Here is a 23630-nt window from a genome sequence, read left to right as displayed (position 1 = left end):
TTGGCGATGTAAAATTATTTAAATTAAAATAAATTTAAATTTAAATTAAATTATTTAATAAAATAATGTGGGATTTAATATCCCCTTAATTTAAATAATTTTACATCACCGAAATGAAGCCTTTTGGTTCTTTATTTTAGTAATTTATTGGTGCACCTTTTTGACAACTCGTATCGCAAAGTATATAAGTTCTCTTCACTATAATCATGGTATTATCTAGGTCTACCTACTCACTGATGAGACCTCAATAAAGGTCGAAACCGGTCTGGGTAGTACCTTCCACCATAATGTATAACATCATACATCTCCTAGGAGATGTGTTTTACATTATGGGAAATACTAAGAATAGTGATCAGAACCTTACCCACCTTTGCTACGAGTTGCCCCAGTATTGAACCATGTGTTTTAGCATACACTACAATTCGCTGAAACTTTCATAGTTTGATATTCGGCATGAAACTCTTTGATTTGATTTCTATCTTTGAGTTTCTTATTCGGCTTTGAAATAATGTGGGATTTAATATCCCCTTAATTTAAATAGTTTATTGTTGGAAGTATAATGAACTTCCTTTAGAATAAGCATTGTTGCTGTGCAATTTCATAAGCAGTTTGTTACAGTGAATGAGTTCAGTATAATGGTATATGCTTAGAGTTAACTGGACTTTTTGTAGTTTTTACTTCCCCACCAAATGATCATTTGAATTTCTTTAGTTATTAATAAATAGATCTAATAAAGTTAGAGCTAATTGTTAATTTATTAGTATTAGCAATGCAGTAACTGTGGTTAATTTGAATCTTACAGTTTACATTTTATTTATCTTACATTTTACAGTTTTAAAGAAAACTGTAAAATGAGAGGAAATTAAAAATCCATTATTTCAAATTCAAATATATAAAACTTAATAGAAAGTTTCGAAATTGACCTATGGGCTTATGAGAATATGCTGTCAGAATTGCTCATGTCTGGATAGACTTATGACATGAACCTGTCCAGTAGCCTGCATGTTTTTTTAGTGCTTTTTATTAAGGTTTGGCCTGACAGCTTCAAGTAGTGTTATACCAAGGCAACTTTGATATCAAAGGTTGTATTCTCATGAGCTCTCAGGTCAGTTACTTATTTGAATTAAGTTTCATATATTTTGCTTTGAAGTAGTGGTGTAGTTTTAAGATTTTAATTCAATAGCTTTGTTGCCCAGCTGAAACATTCTAGGCTCTTTCTTCAACTGTCAAATTAAAGCTTCTCTATAAAGGTATCAGTTATGCTTATTTTTAATTATGCTTACAGTAATTACTGATTACTGTATATCTTTTGGTTTTGAATTGTTATATACTGATTGATCAATTTATTAAGTACATCTAAGTAATAATGAATAGCATTCCCTTTTAATTCTCACAGCAGCCTTGACTCTGCAGCACTTGGTTCTTCAATGTGTTTCAAATGTTCTGCAGGAATGGTAGTCCAGTAGACTTGATGGTATTCTTCAGCTACCTCTATCATGACAGTGATCTTCCTCACTCTGGACTGTGGAAGATCACTGCCGTGAACAGCTCATTCCATTTGATTCCACAGATGCTCAACTATGTTAAGATCTGGTAAATGAGCAGGGGTGAAGTATAGTAAAACCACCCTCTATACATTGTGACATGGTTCATTTTCTTGATGAAAATTAGATGGATCATCTAGTCAGCAAAAATGCTCGTTAGACTGTTGCATTTAGACATTATTTCTTTTTTATCAGAGAAACTTAACATCATCAGGATGCAGTATTGACTCTTGATATTATGGGTCCATTGATTTGTGCTACTGTTAATAAAATGACAAGAAATTAAGTTCTTGTTTATTAATCCTTTACCTTTAGCATGAGAAAACAAAAGTTGTCCAGTGATGAACTATCTTCACACTTAGGCTACTTATACATAGAGGTCATTGCATTCACATAGAATTACCTCACTATCCCAATATGCACAGCATGCACCCCTTTCAGAAATGTAAGTAGGGTAGTGACCCTTTCCGTACATAATGGAAAGGGTCACTACCCTTCCCATAATGCATGATATATGTCTAAAAAAGGGATTGTTGTGTGCATTTTGGAATAAGACAAATTTGTTTTGGAAATATGGGATGAAGAATTCCATAATTCCTCATTGTGGAATGAGGCAAAACTTCACATACAAGTTTTTTTTTTACTTTGTCAGAAAGTAATGACAAGAAATTATATTCTTGATTTAATCCTTTATTCAAGCATGACCAAACAAAAGAAGTGCCTGTGTGGAATAGTTGAAAGAACAATGCACCATAAACCTTTTAGCTGAAAAAGAACTAGATATAAATATGGTCAGAATAGGGTGAGCCTATTCTGACCATATTTCAGTTCATTTAGCTCTTGATATTATGGGTCCATTGATTTGTGCTACTGTTAATGAAATGACAAGAAATTACGTTCTTGTTTATTAATCCTTTACCTTTAGCATGAGAAAACAAAAGTATGAGGTCGCTTGGTGTCGCACTGATTAGATCGTCGGCTTGTCGAGAGCTCCTGAAAAGATTATTAGTATTTTGTGTTCACATTAGAAATTTTACTAGAATTTTAAGTAGTATTGTTTGCTTTTTGTTTCTTGGTGTATCTGTGCAATTTTTGCGTGTTTTCTGTTATTTTAATTACTAATTTTAAGATAAGATAGCGTACATATGGCACCGATAAAGAAAAAAATTGTGGCCAGGTCGCCATGTTTGTTTAAGAGTTTTGATGTAAACGAATTTATGCAATGTGTTGTCTGTGAGATGTATGCCTTGCAAAGAGCGGTGAGAGTCTGGTTAGAAAGTGATGGAGTTAATATGTACAGAAAGTGTAAAGAGAATGAGGATTTCAAGCGTGTCTCGTGTGGCGAGAGTGATATCATTAACGATAGTCAGAATGTAGAAAATGGCGGTGTGCTAGAGAATTGCGTGGTAGTGCCAGATAGGTGTGAGAGCGTCGTTGAAAGTGTAAATGAAGGTAGAAATACAGAACGAATGGATGATTTGATTGATAATGAAAATGGTGAGATAAATGCGAGTAGTGAAATTGCCCGTCTGAATGGTGCGATACACAGAGCTAAAAGGCAACTGGAGCGTATGGAAAAATGTCTGCTGAACGTACCGACAAATAACCGGCGAAAGTCTGTGATGGCAAATAATAGAATGTTCGTAAACGTCAATAAAATGAAGGAGCGAGCGCTGTATGGGGATTCGCTATTAAGAGGTGTAATAGTTGAGAGTTTAACGAAGTCGTACCAGCCGGGTGCGAACATAAAGGACGTCAGCGAATCTATTCAACTGCAAAAACAGAGGGTGAAAGAGATGATAATCATGGCAGGAACAAATGATTTGAAAGAGGACAAAATGGAAATGATAGAGGATGTGAGGGAATTATTTGAGGTAGCAAAAGAGAAGAGTGAGAGAGTTAGGATGGTGAGTATCTTACCGCGGTATGACAGCGAAGTGTTTAGAAGGAGGGCCATAATTGCCAATGACTTTATGCTTGGGTTATGCATGGAGAGTGGTGTGGAATTTGTGGATGTGTGGAATGAGTTTGCTGGGCGAAAGGACTTATATAAGATGGATGGTTACATTTAAATGAAGTTGGTGTACGGAGACTTGAAAAAGTGTTGATGAATGATGTGGAAGTGGATGTACAGACTCAGGGAAACTAGATTTATTAAGGGGGGGGGGAGTAGATATGCAGACTGTAGGGAGGCAATTGAGTGTATGAATGAGTATATTATACCCGAGCGAGTACGAAGGACACCAAATCAGAATGGGATAGTTAGTATAAAACATCAAAGTAGGGATGAGACAAATGGGCTTCTGCATTTCTGGCCATGGTTGGCACTTCCAGGCCGCAGGTTGTTGGTATTAGTGAAACATGGCTGACAGAAGATGATAAAGCTAGTGGGATTGAATGCGACAGGTATAGCGTGTTCAGGAGTGACAGGGTGAATAAAAAGGGGGGGGGGGGAGTAGTGTTATTGATGATAGCTGATGAGCTGCAGCCAAGGGGTATAGAAGTTGAACTGCAGGATAGAGAAAAGAGCACATTTGAGGCTGTTTGGTGTGAGATAGAATCTAGCAGAACAAAATATACAATTGGGTGCTGCTATAGACCAGGTGATGGAATAGATAGTGGGGATAGTATGCATAGGCAAATAGAAGAAATGAGTGGAAAGAGGGTAATTATTATGGGTGATTTCAATTATAGTAACATTGACTGGAAAGAGGAGAGGGCACATGGGAGGAAGGAATTGGATTTTATGCAGTTATTAAGGGACAACTATCTACGGCAACATGTAGTGGAAAATACCAGGGGACAGAGAGTGCTGGACCTTGTAATTGCAACTGAGAATGTGGCTATAACGAACATGACCATGTTGCTACCAATTGGTGAGAGTGACCATAAGGTCATGACTTGGGAGGTGGCTAAAGGAGTGGAATTTACAATTAAGACAGGGTACATGTGGAATTACCAGGCTGGTAAGTATGACAAGCTCAGGTGTGTGCTTGGCTCACTGCCATGGCATGTAAAACTGCAAGGGCTGGATGTTGATAGTGCATGGGAGGTGGTTAAGAACTGTTTGCAGGAGGCAATGGTTGACTGTATACCAAGAGTCCGAATAATAAATCAAGTAGCGGTTAAATGGATGAAAAACACTATTAAGCTTGAGCTGCAAAAAAAGAAACAATTGTGGAGGGAATTTAAGGAGAAAGGTGACCATCAGGCGCAGGAACAGTATAAAGCTCAGGCTAGGATGGTAACAAGGGTGGTAAGAAAAGCAAAAGCAGATTACGAAATAAAATAAAGAGAATCCCAAACAGTTTTTTCAATATGTTGCAAGTAAAAGGAAAAATGCTCATGGTAGAATGATCTTAAAAAATGCTGAGGGTAGGGAGGTAACTGAATCAGTCGATATTGTGGAATTACTGAGTGAGCACTTTGCAAGAGTATATCATCTAGGTGGTGACTTTGCAGGAATGGAAGAACTAACAGCTTATACTGGAATTGTGATGAATGAAGTAGAGGTAACTAGTCTATTACAGAACCTCAATATCAATACATCTGTGGGATTGGATGGTATACCAGCTCGTGTCATACGTGAAGCGGCTAAAGAATTGTCAGTGCCCTTGACCATTTTGTTTAATTTGAGCCTCAGGTCTGGGTCAGTCCCAAGGGGGTGGAAAGAGGAGAAAATAGTTCTGCTGCACAAAGGTGGTTCCAAGGCTGCTGTTGAAAATTACCGGCCAATTATTATCAGGAATCATTATCAAGGTCTTAGAGAAAATAGTCAAGAGGAAAATACAAGATTGGATAGAAGAAAATGGGATACTGTATCGGGGACAGCATGGTTTTGTGAAGGGTAGGTTATGCCTCAGTAACTTGCTCACGTATTATAACACAGTGACGGCTGAACTGGATAAGGGTAATGGGTTTACAGTGATTCTACTGGACTTGCTAAGGCCTTTGACAGGATACCACATGGAATTCTAATCATAAATTGCAGCATATGGGGATGGACATAGGGATGATGAGATGGATAGGAGGGTGGTTGACGGAGAGATATCAGAGAGTGGTTTACTCAGGAGTAGAGTCCACAAGACGGCCTGTGACTAGTGGTGTGCCACAAGGATCTGTTCTTGGATCACTGCTGTTTAATTTGTTCATTAATGATATAGGAAAGGATCTGAGAGGAACAGTTCATTTGTTTGCGGATGATGCGAAGTTGGGTAGGGCAATAGTGAATGCAGATGACGTCAAAATTTTGCAGGATGATTTGGATAGATTGGAGGTCTGGGCTAAGGAGAATGGACAATTTAATGTGGCAAAATGTAAGGTTATGCATTTTGGGGTGAAAAGATTGGTGGCAGTTTACTGCATTGGTGGAACTGTGCTCCAGGAAATTGATGAGGCACGAGATTTAGGAGTGTTGGTGGATAAGGAATTGAAATTTAGGAGACACATTGCAAAAGCGGCCAAATCAGCTCATCAAATCACTTGGTTGCTGAAGAATACGTTGACAAGCAGAGACAAGCAGGTTATTGTTCCTCTGTATCGAACCTTGATAAGACCTCATCTCGACTACTGTGCCCAGATTTGGTCACCTAGGTTTCTTCTTAATTGGGAGGAGGTGGAGAGGATCCAGAGGCGAGTGACCAAGATGATAGCAGGTCTGTGGAATGAACCTTATGAGAACAGGTTGAGGATTTGTGGGTTGCAAAAATTGGTTGATAGGCGGAGGAGGGGAGATATGTTTGAGACATTGAAATTACTGAAGGGTTTCTATAAAATTAATTCAGAAGATATTTTTGAGAACAGGGCTGGTTGTGGGAGGACTAGGGGACATCCATGGAAACTGAGAAAAAGTGTGGTTAGTAAAGGTGTTAGAGCTGGGTTCTTTACTTTTAGAGTGGTGAATGAGTGGAATGCGCTCCCTGAGTCTGTGGTGGATGCTGTGACAGTGAATGAGTTTAAGGTGAGGTATGATAGATACTGTATGAATGTCGAATAGTTGTGATGAATATGATTTGGGGCCTTCCTCGACGAGTCTAATGACTCCCTGGAGTTGCCCGTAGTAATAGTAATAATAGTAATTTCAGTTGAAGTATGAACTGGTCACTTGTATGGAGATAGCAAGGATATTTTCTTCTGAGGAGTTTCTCTTGCAAGACAGATAAATCTTGTGAATGCTGTTAAGATTTATCATGCTATTGGTATAAGGGCTAGCCATCCTGATCTATCAGATAGAGCGGTAAGAGTACCCAGAGTGTGGGATTGAGAATAAGTTAAAAGATGTTTAATATGAATGTGCCCTACCTTAGCATGTGATCAAATTAAAATTAACCACATGTAAAAAAAAAAAAATAATAATAATTCTGTCATTTTTCATTGTTGCTCAAAGACATATTTTTTCCATTGCTAATCAAAGACAATAAATGAAAATTTCAATAATTTTATTTATTTTTCAGTGTTGGGCAAAGACAATTGTTGTGTTTAGCTCGTGCACTTCTGAGAAAAACTAGAATTTTAGTAATGGATGAAGCTACCGCAGGCATTGACTTGGAGACGGATGACTTAATCCAAGTTACTATCAGTAAAGAGTTTTCAGAGTGTACAGTTTTAACAATTGCACATCGTTTGAATACAGTTATGGATTATGACAGGTAAGACTTAATAATTAAGGATCAAATCTGAAACAAAATGAGATGTATGGTTGTTTTCAAATGAAAGTAATGTGCGAACATAATCCAAGAGCTTATTTGACTATTTTTGATAATAACCATTCAGTATAAAATAGAAAGCAGCAATATTGAATTAGGTAAAAGAACAGGAGTGCATTTTTTATGACTATTCTAATTATAACACTGTATTACAGATCACAGAATATGTAAGACAGTACCTAATTAGCACATTGCTGGAATGCTTCAAATGTTATTGTGGACATGGTTGTTCAGTGAATGTGAAAGAAATTGGTCAGTACATCCATAATGAAATAATTAACATCATCTAGTTTCAGACTCAATAGCCTGAGTGGATAGCATATCTGCTCAGGTTGTGGGTTTGAATCCTGCCTTTTCCAGGGATGTTTGTAAAAGCCTGTGCTAGATGAGTAGAACGAGTCAGTGTGTCTCAGGGAGGATGATAGCAGGGGTGGCCTCTTGTGGGAATAGATACTTGGGAGAAGGGAGACTACATCAGGTAACACTGAGCCCATTGGAGTCTAGAGGGGATAATGCTGGGTATAGAAACAATGGCATTTATATGCCTTTATACTAATGCCAGGAGTATCCGGAATAAGGGAGAGGAATTGGTGGCACAGATAGCATCAGCCTGGCCAAAAATTATTGGGATCACTGAGACGTGGTTGACAGAAGAGGATATAATAACAGGAATAGAAGTCGCTGGGTACAGCATTTTTCAGCAGGATAGGAGGAGAAAGCGTGGTGATGGGGTACTGCATATGATAAGTGACAACCTATGTCCTCTAAGAGTTGAGGCTTTGGAAGGAAGTGAGACAAACGATTTTGAGAGCATGTGGTGTGAGGTAGAGGTAGGCAAGACAGGATATTTAGTGGGGTGTTGCTACAGACCCAGGAGCACAGAGGATGGGGACCAGGAGATGTTTAGACAGTTAAGTTTGGTAAGTGCAAGAAGAATGATTGTTATGGGAGATTTTAACTACAGTAGTATAAATTGGAGAGAGGAAGATGCATGTAGCAATATGGGAATGGAATTTCTAGAATTCTTGAGGGACACATGTCTCAGGCAACATGTAACAGAGGGAACAAGAAGTTCAAGAGTTTGGGATTTGGTTATAGCATCAGAAGAGTTGATAATAACTGAGATGACATCTCTCCCACCAGTTGGAAAGAGTGACTACATGGTTTTGACTTGGAAAATGAATACACATGCAGGAGTATCAAAGAGACGGGAACTTATGTGGAATTATAAAGCAGGTGATTATAATAGTCTTAGACGTCAACTTCGGGAAGTTTCATGGAGGGAGGAATTGGAAGGCCAGGATATCATTAGTGCGTGGAAAATTGTGAAAGAATATTTGTTAGCAGCAATGGTAAGTTGTATACCATGAGTGAAGAAGAGGACACAATTTGGAGTAAGTGGATGACAAACAATAATAAACAGTAATTGCATGCGAAAAAGAGACTATGGAAGAGATATAAGGAGACAGGTGAAGAGAAAATGCATGAAGAATATAAGACACAGACACCAGAAGAGTGACTAGTGTAGTAAGGAAGGCAAAACTGGAATATGAGAATAGATTGGCCCTAAGATCCAAAGAAAATCCTATGGAATTTTTTAGCTATGTGGCCAGTAGGAGGAGAAATGACTGTGGAAGAATGATATCGTGCGATAAAAATGGGAATAGAGTGACTGATGCAGAGGACATAGTGGAATTGTTCAATGAACACTTTATTGGAGTATTTCATCCTGGAGGAGTCAGTTTTAATGCTAGAGGGATAGGGCAGGTTCGAGGTTTAGAGGTACAGGAGGAGAGTGTGTTTCAGTTACTGAGTACTCTGGATGTCAGTAAAGCTTTGGGACCGGATGGTATTTTACCATACGTTTTAAGAGAATGTGCTAGGGAACTGACAATGCTTTAACCTGGCTTTTCAATGAAAGTCTGACTGTGGGTGGGAAGTGAATGGAAGGAAGGTAAGATAGTGCCATTGCATAAGGGTGGTAACAGACTGGAAGTGTCTAATTATAGGGCAGTTTGTGTGTCATCAGTAGTTAAGATCTTGGAGAAAGTAGTGAGGGACCGTATACAGCATTAGGCAGATGATGGTAATGTTATCTGTGAGAGTCATCATGGATTTGTGTAAGTGCACTCTTGATTTAGCAATATGCTAGGCTTTTATAATAAAGTTACAAGAACATTAGATGAGGGAAACGCATATACTGTAATTTTCTTAGACTTAGTGAAGGCATTTGACAGGGTGCCACATGATAAGCTGATATTTAAGTTGCAGCAAATGGGTGTGGATGTCAGATTGGTCAACTGGATTCAGTATTGGCTGTCTGATAGGTATCAGAGAGTTGTGTATTGTGGAGCAGTTTCAAGGAGGCAGAGGGTTACAAGTGGGGTCCCACAGGGCTCAGTACTAGGACCTATATTGTTTAACTTTTATATCAATGACATTGCAAGGGGATATTCAGTTGTTTGTGGATGATGCGAAGCTGGGAAGGATTATTAATAATAGTGCAGATGTGGCAGCTCTGCAAGAGGGTTTGAATAAGCTAGATAAATGAGCAAATGAATGGGGATGTCAGTTTAATGCAGCAAAATGTAAGGTCTTGAGGTTTGGGAAACATTGATGCGATGCTGCATACTCTATGTGGAGGAGTTATACTGGAGGAAGTAGGGGAGACAAGAGATCTGGGGTCGATGATTGATAGAAACCTGAACTTTAGGAGACATATTGCAATGGTGGTGAAGGTAACACAGAGGATTGCTGCAATTATGAGAAGGACACTGACCTGCAGAGATAAAAGGGTTATCATTCTGTTGTATAAGTCTCTGATCAACCACACTTAGTCTATTGTTCTCAGATTTGGTCCCCAGGATTTGAAGGGGATAAATTAATTATGGAAAGGGTACAAAGATGGATGACAAAGATGGTTTCAGGACTGTACAATTTTGGTTATGAGGATCGGCGGAGGGAATGTGGACTGCAGAGTTTGGTAGATAGAAGGAGAGGTGATATGATTGAGACTTTTAAACTGTTGAGAGGTGGTTACAGGGTTGACACTGGGGAGTTCTTTCGCTTGGTTGAACAGCGGGAAGGAGTGATGACAAGAGGCCATCCCTGAAAGTTACGAAAGGAAACTGTGAGCAAGAGGGTGAGGAGTGGTTTCTTTGCATGGAAGGTGGTTGGTCCATGGAATGCATTGCCTGATAGAGTGGTATTATAGACTTTGTTTTTTAAGGGGGACCTCTCCTCGATGAGTCTTGACAGACTTTATGTTCTTAGGAAGGACCTCCCATGATGAGTCTTTTGATTCCATGGAGGTCTGAATAATAATAATAATAATAAATAACAGCAAAATGGACCATCAAAAAGTAAAAACATAAAATCCTAACGATAAATACTTAACAGCAGATTCATGTATCTGATATCAATAAGTAAAGCATGTGATAAGAACAAAAAATCAACATGGAGTGGAAGTTAAGCAGAGTGGTTCCTTTGCAAAAAGGGGGCTCTAAAACTGCGGTTGTTAATTACAGACCAATCACCATCTCAGGTAAAAGTATTTGAAAAGTTGATTAAAGACAAAATTTAAGAATGGGTGAATCAGGATATGATACTCTATAGAGGTCAACATGGTTTTGTTAAAGATAGATCCCGCTTAGCAATCAATTGGAGAGCTTCATGGTGTGTAGTGTTTGCAGAGAGCTCCCGAAAAGATAAGTGTTATTTTGAGAAAAATTTGCAATATTGCTTAAATCTTAATGTAGTATTGTTTAATTTTGGTAGCTTGGTGTGTCTGTGTGATTTTTGGTGTGATTTTCGCATTATTTAAATCAGTATTTTGAAGATACGACAGATAGTGTAGCACATGCCGGCAATGAGAAGGAAGAGAATGGGGACAAAATCATCGCCGTCTTGTTCAAAAATTTTAACGTAAGGGAGTTTGTACAGTGTAATGTCTGCGGGATGTATGCTTTCCCAAAAGAGACTGGAGTTTGATTAGATAGTAATAGTGGTGGGAGAATGTGCCAAAAGTGTAAGGAAAGTGAGAATTTGAAGCCTGTGTCAGGTTGTGAGATTGTTGTCGTAGAAGAAAGCCAGAATGTAACAGAAAATAGTGATTTGATAGGTAATTGCGATGTTTTATCAGATGGCATTGAGAGTGTTGATGAACGTGAGAATGAAAATAATTATACAGAGAGAGAGAGAGAGAGAGAGAATGGTTTGAATGATGAAAAAAAGAGGAATTAGTTGCAATGAGTGAGATTGCACGGTTGCACGGAGTAATACATAGGGTGAAGCGGCAGCTGGAGCGATTGCATAACTCTTTGCAATTGAGCACATCAGCTAACAGAAAGAAGCAAGTGAGTGTGTGAAAAGAAAAATAAGCATACCATTGGGAGTGTAAGAAAAACGAATGAGTGTTGTATGCTGACTCGTTAATAAGAGGTGTATTAGATGGGAGTTTGACAAAATCGTACTTACCGGGTGCGAAAATTATGGATGTATGTGAGAGTATTAGAGTGAAAAAGCAGAGGGTGAAAGAAATGATAGTCATGGTAGGAACAAATGATTTGAAAGGAGATAAAATTGCTATGAGAGACTTAAAGGAATTATTTTAGAGGTAGCAAAAGAAAAGAGTGAGAGAGTTAGGATAGTAAGTCTGTTGCTGGGGTATGACAGGAGAGTTTAGGAGGGCCATAATTGTAAATGACTCTATGCGCAGGTTATGCAGAAGATGTGGTGTGGAGTTTGTGGACGTGTGGAGTGAGTTTGTTGGGCGAAAGGATTTGTACAAGATGAATGGCTTGCATCTGAATGGATTTGGTGTGTGGAGACTGGAAAAAAGTGTTGCTGAATGAAGTGAAAGTGGATGTGCAAAATCAGGAAAACTAGAACCATTAAAGAGGGGGGGGGAGAGGATGTGCAGGCATCGGTGAGGCAGTTGAGTATAAGAATGTATATAATGTGCCGGAGCTAGTACGAAGGACAAGAGATCAGAATAGGATAGTTAGTATAATGCATCAAGATATGGGTGGGATAAATGGGCCTCTGCATTTCATGTATACTAATGCCAGGAGTATTAGGAACAAGAAGGAAGAATTTTTGGCCTTCGTTGGCTCTTCCTGGCAACAGGTTATTGGCATTAGTGAAACATGGCTGACAGAAGATGATATTGTTAGCGGGATAGAATGTGAAGGGTCTAGTGTGTTCAGGAGGGACAGAGAGAATAAAATGGACAAGAGTGTTATTGATGATAGCTGATGAACTGCAGAAAAGGAGAATAGAAGTTAAATTGCAGGATAGTGAAATCAGCTTATTTGAGGCTATTTGGTCTGAGATTGAGACTAGCAGAACAAAATATGCAGTTGGGTGCTGCTATAGACCAGGTGATGGAATAGATGGTGGAGATAGTATGCATAAACAAATTGATGCAATGTGTGGAAGGAGGGTAATTATTATGGGGATTTCAGTGCCTTGGCATGAAACACTGCAAAGGCTGGTTGTTGATAGTGCATGGGAAGTGGGCAAGGAGCATTCAGGAGGTAATGGTTGACTCTATACCTAGAGTCTAAATAGTAAATCAATTAGGGGTTAAATGGATGAATAACACCATTAAGCTGGAGCTGCAAAAAAAGAAACAACCGTGGAGGGAATTTAAGCAGAAAGGTGACCTGCAGGCTCACGAATGGTATAAAGTGCAGGCCAGAAGGGTGACGAGTGTTGTAAGAAAAGCAAAAGGGGATTCTGAAAGGAAATTAGCCATGCAAGCTAAAGAGAATCCCAAACAGTTTTTTCGATATGCTGCAAGTAAGAGAAAAACTGTATACGGCAGAATGATTTTAAGGAATGTCGATGGTAGGGAGGTCACTGAATCAGTTGATATAGTGGAATTACTGAGTGAGCACTTCGCAAGAGTATATCATCCAGGTGGTGACATTGAAGGAACCATTAGTTTATATGGGAATTGTGGTGAATGAAGTGGAGGTGAATAGTCTGTTACAAAACCTTAATGTGAATACATCTGTGGGATTGGATGGTATACCAGCACGGGTCTAACGTGAAGTGGCTAAAGAATTGTCAGTGTCCTTGACCATATTGGTCGATCTGAGTTTCGGGTCTGGTTTAGTCCTGAAGGGGTGGAAAGAGGGGAAAATAGTTCCACTGCATAAAGGAGGATCCAAGACAGCTGTTGCAAATTACCGACCGATCAGCATATCAGGAGTCCTTCTCAAGGTCTTGGAGAAAGTAGTCGAGAGTAAAATACAGGAATAGATTGATGAAAATGAGATACTGTATGGTGGACAGCATGGTTTTGTGAAGAGTAGATCATGCCTCAGTAACTTGCTCACATTTTATAATACAGTGACGGCTGAACTCGATAGGGGTAATGGGTTTACAGTGATACTGCTGGACCTGTCTAAGGCCTTTGACAGGATGCTACATGGAATTCTAATCTGTAAACTGCAACATATGGGAATGGATATAGGGTTGGTGAGATGGATAGGACGGTGGTTGATGGAGAGAGATATCAGAGAGTAGTTTATTCAGGGGTAGAGTCCAAAAGACAGCATGTGACTAGTGATGCGCCGCAAGGTTTTGTTCTTGGACCAGTACTATTTAATTTGTTCATTAACGATATAGGAAAGGATCTGAGAGGAATTGTTCATTTGTTTGCTGATGATGCAAAGTTGGGTAGGGCAATAGTGAATGCAGATGATGTCAGAATTTTGCAGGATGATTTGGATAGATTGGAGGACTGGGCTAAGGAGAATGGATGTCAATTTAATGTGGTAAAATGTAAGGTTATGCATTTTGGGGTGAAAAGATTAGCAGCAGTAGTATACCACATTGGTGGAACAGTACTCCAGGAGATTGATGAGGCCAGGGATTTGGGAGTGTTGGTGGATAGGGAGTTGAAGTTTAGAGGGCACATTGCAAAAGTGGCTAAATCCTCATTAAATCACTTGGCTGCTAAAAAATACATTGATGAGCAGAGACAAGCAAGTTATTGTTCCTCTGTATCGAGCCTTAATAACACCCCATTTCAACTACTATGCCCAGATTTGGTCCCCTGGGTTTCTTTTTAGATGGGGAGGAGGTTGAGAGGATCCAGAGGTGAGTGACCAAGGTGATGGCAGGTCTATGGAATGAACCTTATGAGAACAGGTTGAAGATTTGTGGGTTGCAGAAATTGGTTGATAGGCAGAAAAAAGGGGGATACGATTGAGACATTCAAATTACTAAAGGGTTTCTATAGGATTAATTCAGAGGATATTTTCGAGAACAGGACTTGTGGTGGAAGGACTAGGGGCCATTCATGGAAGCTGGGCAAGAGTGTGTTTAGTAAGGGTGTTAGAACTAGGTTTTTTACTTTTAGAATGGTGAATGAGTGGAATAAGCTGATAGTCTGTTGTGGGTGCTATGACTGTGAATGAGTTTAAGGCAAAGCATGATAGATACTGTGTGAATGTTGAATAATTGATGAACATGATGTTCAGGGCCTCCCTCGATGAGTCTAGGGACTCCTTGGAGTTGCCCGTAATAATAATTAACTTTTTATAATAGAATAACATCTGAGTTGGACAAAGGAACTGGCTACACAAAGGAACTGGCTACCTCCTTTGGAACTTCTGGATTTTGCTAAGGCTTTTGCAGAATACCCCATGGAACACTGTTAAGCAAATTGGAGCAAACGGGAATGGATACTAAATTGGTGATATGGATAGGAGAATGGCTCATGGAGAGATACCAGAAGGTGGTGTATGGAGGAGCCGAGTCCAGGATGAGTCAGGTGACCAGTGGTGTGCCTCAGGGCTCTGTGCTTGGGCATTGTTGTTTTAATTTGTATATAAATAATATAGGAAATGGCTTAAAGGGAGATATTCAGTTGTTTGCTGATGATACAAAGTTGGGTAGCGCAATAAAAACATTAAACTGATGTTGAGAGTTTGCAGGATGATTTAAATAAGCTGGTAGAATGGGCAAAAGGTAATGGATGTCAGTTCAATGTGGAAAAGTGTAAAGTTATGCATTTTGGGATTAAAAGATTACCAGCTGTGTACTACATTGATGGAACAGTACTCCAAAAGATTGATGAGGCTAGAGACTTATGGGGTGTTGGTAGAGAGAGAGATGAAGTTCAGTGGACACATTCCTAAGGTGTCCAAGATTGCACATAGGATTACTTGGTTGTTGAGGAACACACTGACATCCAGAGATAAAGAGGTTATTATTCTCCTTTATAAAGTATTGATACTTCCACATTTGGATTACTGTGCTAAGGTCTGGTCACCTGCATTCCTTGGAGATGAGGAGGCTGTGGAGAGGGTTCAGAGAAGAGCGACTAAGTTGGTGAGTGATGTAAAAAATGCTCCCTACATTGATAGATTGAGAGCTTGTGAATTGCAGAGGTTGATTGATATGCAGAGAAGAGGGGATATGATAGAAATATTTAAATTACTGAAAGGTTTTTATAGAATTGATGCAGGGGAAATATTTCAGCTGTGTGATAGTGATGGAAGAAAAAGAGGTCATCCCTGGAAATTAAAGAAGAGTGGTTAGGTTTTTGCCTAGAGGGTGGTGAATGAGTGGAATTCATTGCCTGACTTAGTTGTGAGTTCTTCGTCTCTAAATGAATTCAAGAAGAGATATGACAGATATTGTTTTGCTAGTTTGGGTCTCCCACAATGAGTCTACTGACTCCATGGAGATACCCATAATAATAAAAGCTTGTCCAATTTTTCTACCAGACTACAGAAGTGAAAATACAAAAAAAAAGCATGCAGGTAATTTATGTCTGTATGCAAATACTAAGAGTATCAGAAACAAAAGGCAAAGTTTGTTATGTTGGTGAATATGTTTGGGCCTCAGATTGTGTGTATTAATGAGACCTGGCTATCAGAGGCAGATATACTTACTGGTATCACATGAATAGGGTGCTGTATTTTTAGGAAGGATAGGAGGAGAGTGCTGTTAATGTTATTGAATGTTTAGGCAGCAGTGAAATTTCATGAAAATAATGAAACCAATTTATTGAGCTGTTTGTGAAACAACTTAGTCAAGCAGCACATCACAAAAGAAATGCAACGTTTAAAAATGTGTTAGATCTGATTAGTATCAGAAGGGGTTTCAGACATGACAGTTCTGCCTCCAGTGTGACAGTGATCATGCTGTACTGACTTGAAGTGGCAAGTTTAAGAATTTTCCATTCAAAAAAGGCCATTGCATAAGGGTGATAACAGACTGGAAGTGTCTAATTATAGGCCAGTCTGTGTGTCATCAGTAGTTAAGATCTTGGAGAAAGTAGTGAGGGACCGTATACAGCATTGGGCAGATGAGGGTAATGTTATCTGTGAGAGTCAACATGGATTTGTGAAAGGGCGCTCTTGTTTTAGCAATATGCTAGCCTTTTATAATAAAGTTACAAGAACATTAGATGAGGGAAAGGCATATACTGCAATTTTCTTAGACTTAGCGAAGGCATTTGACAGGGTGCCACATGATAAGCTGATATTTAAGTTGCAACAAATGGGTCTGGATGTCAGATTGGTCAACTGGATTCAGGATTGGCTGTCTGATAGGTATCAGAGAGTTGTGTATTGTGGAGCAGTTTCAAGGAGGCAGAGGGTTACAAGTGGGGTCCCACAGGGCTCAGTACTAGGACCTATATTGTTTAACCTTTATATCAATGACATTGCCAGTGGATTGCAATGGGATATTCAGTTGTTTGTGGATGATGCAAAGCTGGGAAGGATTATTAGTAATAGTGCAGATGTGGTAGCCCTGCAAGAGGATTTAAATAAGCTAGATAGATGGGCAAATGAATGGGTGTATCAGTTTAACGCAGCAAAATGTAAGGTCTTGAGGTTTGGGAAACATCGATGGGATGCTGTATACTCTATGGGAGGAGTTATACTGTAGGAAGTAGGGGAAACAAGAGATCTGGGGTTGATGATTGATAGAAACCTGAAGTTTAGGGGACATATTGCAAAGGTGGTGAAGGTAACACAGAGGATTGCTGTTATTATGAGAAGGACACTGACCTGCAGAGATAAGAGGGTTATCATTCCGTTGTATAAGTCTCTGATCAGACCACACTTGGACTATTGTTCTCAGATTTGGACCCCAGGATTTGAAGGGGATAAATTAACTGTGGAAAGGATACAAAAATGGATGATAAAGATGGTTTCAGGACTGTACAAGCATAGTTATGAGGATCGGCTGAGGGAATGTGGACTGCAGAGTTTGGTGGATAGAAGAAGGAGAGGTGATATGATCGAGACTTTTAAACTGTTGAGAGGTGGTTACAGGGTTGACACTGGGGAGTTCTTTCGCTTGGTTGAACAGCAGGAAGGAGTTATGAGAAGAGGCTATCCCTGGAGGTAGTTAAAGGAAACTGTGAGCAAGAGGGTAAGAAGTGGTTTCTTTGCATGGAGGGTGGTTGAACCGTGGAATGCACTGCCTGATGGAGTGGTGGGAGTGAGAACGGTCAATGAGTTTAAAGAGTGGTATGATAGACTTTGTGTTTCTTAGGGGGGTCCTCCCCTCAATGAGTCTTGACAGAATTTATGTTCTTAGGAAGGACCTCCCACGATGAGTCTTTTGACTCCATGGAGGCCTGAATAATAATAATAAGTAGTAGTAGAAAGAATGAGGGGTCAAATCATCCACCAATTGGTGAGGGTGACCATGAGGTGATTACCTGGGTGGTTGCCAGCAGTGCAAGGACCCCTGTGAGAAAAGGGTATATGTGGAAATACAAGGGGGGGGGGGATTATGAAGAGCTCAGGAGACAGCTTGTGGGTGTAGCGTGGAATGAGAAGTTAGCTGGAAAAGAGATCAATGCAACTTTGAGGATTTTCAAAAATTATCTAGTAGATGCAATGTCTAAATGTATTCCAAGGGTGAGAAGGTTAAATAAGGTAGGTGTGAGATGGATGAATAAAGAGATTAAGCATGCGATACAGAGAAAAAGGGCATTGTGGAGGCAGCATAAGAGAAGTGGAAGTAACCAATTTCATGAGGTCTACAAAGACCAGGCAAGGAGGATGACTTGGTTGGTGAGAGTAGCTAAAGAGAGGTATGAACAGCAGTTAGCTAATGAAGCCAAAAAGAATCCTAGGGAGTTCTTTCAATATGTAGCCAGCAAAAGAATGAATGATTATGGAAGGATGACATTGATTGAAGGAAATGGTATAAAGACGACTGAGAAGGATACACAGTAATATACTTGGATTTCGCGAAAGCTTTTGATAGAGTACCTCATGATAAGTTGACAGTCAAACTAGAGCAGATGGGGTTGGATATTAGATTAGTGCATTGGATTTGAGACTGGCTACCTGATAGGTATCAACAAGTTGTGTATGGGGGGTGCGATATCCAGGAAAAGGAAAGTCACTAGTGGAGTGCCTCAGGGGTCTGTTTTAGGGCCATTACTATTTAACTTGTATATTAATGATATTGGCGAAGATTTTGATTGAGATGTTGAGTTGTTTGCAGATGATGCAAAATTGTGACAAACTATAAAGAGTAGTGAAGATTTTGTGGCCTTCCAAGAAGACTTGAATAAATTGAGTGATTGGGCACGGAAATGGGGATGTGAGTTCAACGTTGCAAAATGTAAGGTTTTAAATTTGGAAAACAAAGATGGGATGCAGAATTTATGCTTGGTGAGAATATATTGTTGGAGGTAGAGAAAATAAGAGATCTGGGGGTGATAGTGGATAAGGATCTAAAATTTAGGGGACACATCGCCAAAATTGTGAAGACAACACAAAGGCTTCTGGGAATGATGCGGAGGACACTGACATGTAGAAGTAGGGAGATTCTTGTTCAGTTGTATAAGGCTTTGATTAGGCCACACATGGACTATTGTGCTCAGATTTGGTCACTGGGTTTTCAGAAGGATGAAGAGATGTTGGAAAGAGTCCAAAGGCAACTGACTAAGTTTCTGACCTCTGGAATGTTGAGTATGAGGAAAGATTGAGAAGATGTAATTTGCAGAGTCTGGTGGCGAGGAGGAAGAGGGGAGATATAATAGAGACCTACAAGTTGGTAAGGGGTTGTTATAAGATCAATGGTGGAGAAGTTCTACAGAGAATAGTGGGAGATCAGTGGAGAACCAGGTCATCCCTGGAAACTGTATAAAGGGGATGTGAGTAGGGGAGTGAGAGGCAGGTTTTTTTCGTGCAGAGTTGTGAATGATTGGAATGCCTTGCCTGAGAGTGTGGTGTCTGCAAGGAGTTTGAGTGTGTTTAAGACACTGTATGATGAGATGTGTGAGTGATAAAAGGACCTCCCAGATGAGTCTTTGATTCCATGAGGTCTTGGGGTAATAATAATGATAGAACAGGAATGCAAGATAGACGGGGGAAAGCTGAGTGCACAGAAAGACATGTTATAAGGACAGGTGGATGTTGGAAGCAGTACGTGAATGCATGTATGGCAATGGTCACCATAGGAATGGGCCTGGGATGTAAGGGTAGGTGAGTCTGAGAAGATATATATATGATAAGTGGTGATGAAGATGATTGGAATTGGCTTCTTGTCCAAGGGAGATGGGGGGGGGGGTGCTGCTGATTATAGTTAGAGAATTATATTCACACAGCGTGGAGATGAGGGAAGTATTAAGGTAACAGTATTAAGGCAGTATGGTGTGTGATAGATTAACAAGAAGAGATATTCAGTAGGATGTTGCTATAGGCTACGGAATGTAGAAGAAGGTGATGAAGAATGTATAAGCAATGTGGATTAGTGAACAGGGGAAAGCATGATCATTATGCATGATTTTAATTATGATAATATATATTGGAATGAAGAGAGAGCATTGGACAGGTTCTCAAGGGTCAAAACTGGATAATTATTATAAATCGGAGGACACCTCTACATAGCCTTTTAAGGAATGTGGAGAACCAACAAGGACTTCTGACTTAATGTCCAATCTTTCCTAATGGTTCACCCTGTTAGGTATCTACCTGGCTACTGAACTAATAGGAATGGCTCGCCATTTGGGATTCAGCTGACCAAATTGTATTCTTATTAGCTTAAATCATAATGCAAAATGATGGTACAACATGACAATTTGATGCTAGTTGGGGCATTTCCTGGTTAAAGGGGTCTCACTGTAGTTTTTGCCACGGAACAGTGAAAAGTCAGTTACTGGAATAAATCTCAGTTACACATCAGCAGAGTTCAAGAATGGCACCATCAATATAAGATGCACCAATGAAAAAGAAATAGAAGTAACAGAAGAAATGGATAAGTATCAGATCGACACCATAGGTGTTACCAAAACAAAGAAGACAATGACTGGTGAGATCTTTCTAAGCAACAAATGCAAGGTGTTATGTTCAGACAATAACAATCAGGGAAAATGAGTAGCATATTTGACACTAAATATGAGCATAATGAATGGCAAGAAGTATCAAGTAGAGTGATGCAGACAAATTTCAGAATGGAAAACTGGAGAATGACACCTCTGTTCTTAAGTCTGTTCCCACACCCCAGTCCTTGTCATATATGTCACAGCAGTAACCTCACTTGGATGATATATACCCTTGCAAAGCAGTCACTCAGGAACTCAACTATTTTGTCTGCTTCTGTCATCTCACCACCATCAGCACTCATTAAGGTTATCTTTTCATAGTCATTCTTCCTCTTACTTGCTACATAGCAAAATAACTCTTTGGGATTTCCTTAGGCCTGCTTGGCTAGATCCTTCTGGTAATCTGATTTTGCCTTCCTTATTATACTTGTCACCTTTCTTGCCAGACCTTGACTTACTGTTCATGAGCTTATTGGTCATCTTTTTTCTTATGTACCCTCCATAACAATTTATTTGTTTGCAGCTCATGCTTAATGATACTACTCATCCATCTAACTCCTACCTGATTAACCTTCCAAACCTTGGGTATACAATCTGATATTGTCTCTGTCAGATTCCCCTTAATTATCTCTCATGCACTACTTACATCCTTTCCCCCTGTGTTTTTTTTTTATACCATGACACAGCTTCAGGCCTTGTCCTAAGCTTGAAATGAAACTTGTTCTTTATGTTTTCCATTCAAGATGTAGCTGATGTATTCGTTCCTGCCTATTTTCATACTGTCTTTTTATGAATGATTTTCATATCAAATCTGTTGCAGCAGTTACTCAGTTTAGTTAAGGAATCATGCAGACTTGTACTGGATCCATTTAGCAGTATAACATCTACATAAAATAAAGTGCTGAGTTGAATATTTTGATTTGATATCAGATTTAATGCCACTTTCCTTCATAATGTGATTCATATAGATGAACAACAGTGGAGATAATGTGCACCCTTACCTGATTTTACATCAAACCACATTCCTGTACCTCCTTAAATTCTAAACTGCTGACATATAACTCAAATATAGGATATTGATATAATGTTCCACTTATGTCATGTAACTGTTGCATTTTAAACATAATTTCTATTGGCACCTTGTCACGTGCCTTTTCCACACCTTCAAAACTTAAATACAGATTCTTGTTATATTTCAATGATTTGTGACTATTTGTCTAAAAGCGAAAATCTGAAATTCTACCATCTCTTTGGGAACCAGGCTTATTCTTTCCCTTCCACAGTTTTTCTTACCATCTTCTCAAGTATGCTTGCAAATCTTACTTGGAACACTCAGTAGGAATATGCTTCCATAATTCTCATATTCAATTTTATATCCCTTTTTTTTAAATATTTTTTATACTACCCCAATCATCTTGAATTTAACCTCTTCTGAATTATGCAATGCAGACAATGCAAAAACCTTTATAACTCAATATTTGGCATTTCAAATACCATATGCTCCTATTGCATTTTCACTTCTTAAAGAAACACTTCTTGTTTCTGCTAAACAAAGCAAGAAGTGCTTTGTTATTTCATGATTCATTTAGCAGTCTTTCAAAGTAATTTAATGTCTTCAGTATTTGTATCTTCTTTATCATGTCTGATTCCTTTTACAGTACTCTTTCCTCTATTTGTAAGCTTTTTCAGTAGCCTTCAGAACATTTTACCACATTCCTAATATTTAACTTCAAAAGTTTAGCTACTTTTACATTGCTTTGCATTCTTATATTTTCCTCTGTATTCTCTCAGAGCACATGTTGATTTACTTGCTGCAATCTTTTGCTATATTTTTCCATGACTGCCTCTTGAACTTCCTGAGTGTGTCACAGAGTTCTTATTTTACTATTTTTGCAAGCATGTCTCTTTGGCTGAATCTATCACTCTTCTTCTGAGTGTACCAGTGAGTCCAGTGTTTAGTTTTTGATAAACAAAATATTAAAAATTGTTTAAAATTAAATAGTCATTAATATTATAATAAGCCAAAAAATTGGATTCGATCCGAGTTTCGTACCCGGCTATAAAATAAAATGGGATTTATCATCTCTCTTTAAACTTAAATTTAAACTTAGTCATTAATATTGTTTTTATTATTATTTTTATTATTTTATTGTTTTTAATATTAATAATTAATATGGTAGTCAATCTCCTGGAGGGAGAAGACACCTGACAGGACAGGAATACTGTTTAATTTTTAATTGTTTCCCCAACTCTACTTCAATGCAAATCATTTAGAATTAAAGATTTGAATATTTTGTGGCTACTCATTTTGAAAAATGCATCCTATTTCTTTCAGTCCCAGATTATTAAAAAAAAAAAAAAAAAAGAGGGAGGGGAAGCTCTGGACTTCCTGAAGTATTGGAAATAGAACAGTCATGTTTCATCACTAGTATTATTTTGAAGGCCTTATTTTTATTTTAGCTTATCTCCTTATTGTCTTTAATCTTTAACTAAGTATTTTTATCATGTAATTATATTCTGAATAAATATTAATTAGTGTTTTGATTTTATTATTCTAGAATCATGGTATTGGACAAAGGTATTATTGCAGAATTTGAATCACCTGCAGTTTTGCTGAAAAACAAAGATTCGATTTTCTATAAAATGGCCAAAGATGCAAATCTAGTGTAAATATTTCTAATAAATTTGCAAAGCATTGTATAATAAACATTCATGCATTTGTATTCATATATATGATATAAATAAATTTTTTTTTATTTATCTAACAAATGTTATTAACTTAGTTGTGTGATCCTATTGAAACTATGGTCTGCTACAGTTTTATATGTCAAAAAAAAGTGCTGTTTCTTTTAATTATACTGTAATTTTAATTATTATTTTTTTCTAATTATGCTCTTTCTTCATTTTTTTAAAATGGCATCTATATTCAATATCCACTTCTTTACAATAATACCCTTCCTATTTTAAAAAATCTTATCATCCTTTCAGGGATTTAGATCCAGTGGCCTGTTCTAGTCATTCCATCTTTTTCTTGGTTATCCCTGACTTCTACATTCCACAACC

General features: G+C 38.5%; 1 protein-coding gene across 3 annotated transcripts in view; it reads left to right on the top strand.

The window, feature by feature from the left end:
* The window catches only part of LOC150104066 (multidrug resistance-associated protein 1-like), a 359631-nt gene extending 336357 nt beyond the window's left edge, over positions 1 to 23274 (top strand). For all 3 annotated transcript variants that reach the window (XM_090397253.1, XM_090397254.1, XM_090397255.1), the window contains 2 exons: positions 6998 to 7192; positions 23126 to 23274. In XM_090397253.1, the coding sequence (XP_090253379.1) occupies positions 6998 to 7192; positions 23126 to 23237 (307 nt within the window). In that variant the 3' untranslated portion in view covers positions 23238 to 23274. The remainder of the gene's footprint in view (positions 1 to 6997; positions 7193 to 23125) is intronic.
* Positions 23275 to 23630: the final 356 nt, after the last annotated feature.

This window comes from Typopeltis vanoorti, chromosome 8 (genome assembly GCF_054136105.1).
Source record: "Typopeltis vanoorti isolate ZY-2024b chromosome 8, IOZ_Tvanoo_1.0, whole genome shotgun sequence".
Taxonomy (NCBI): domain Eukaryota; kingdom Metazoa; phylum Arthropoda; class Arachnida; order Uropygi; family Thelyphonidae; genus Typopeltis; species Typopeltis vanoorti.
Note: the sequence above shows the minus strand (reverse complement) of the source record. Positions and strands in the feature narration are given on the sequence as shown.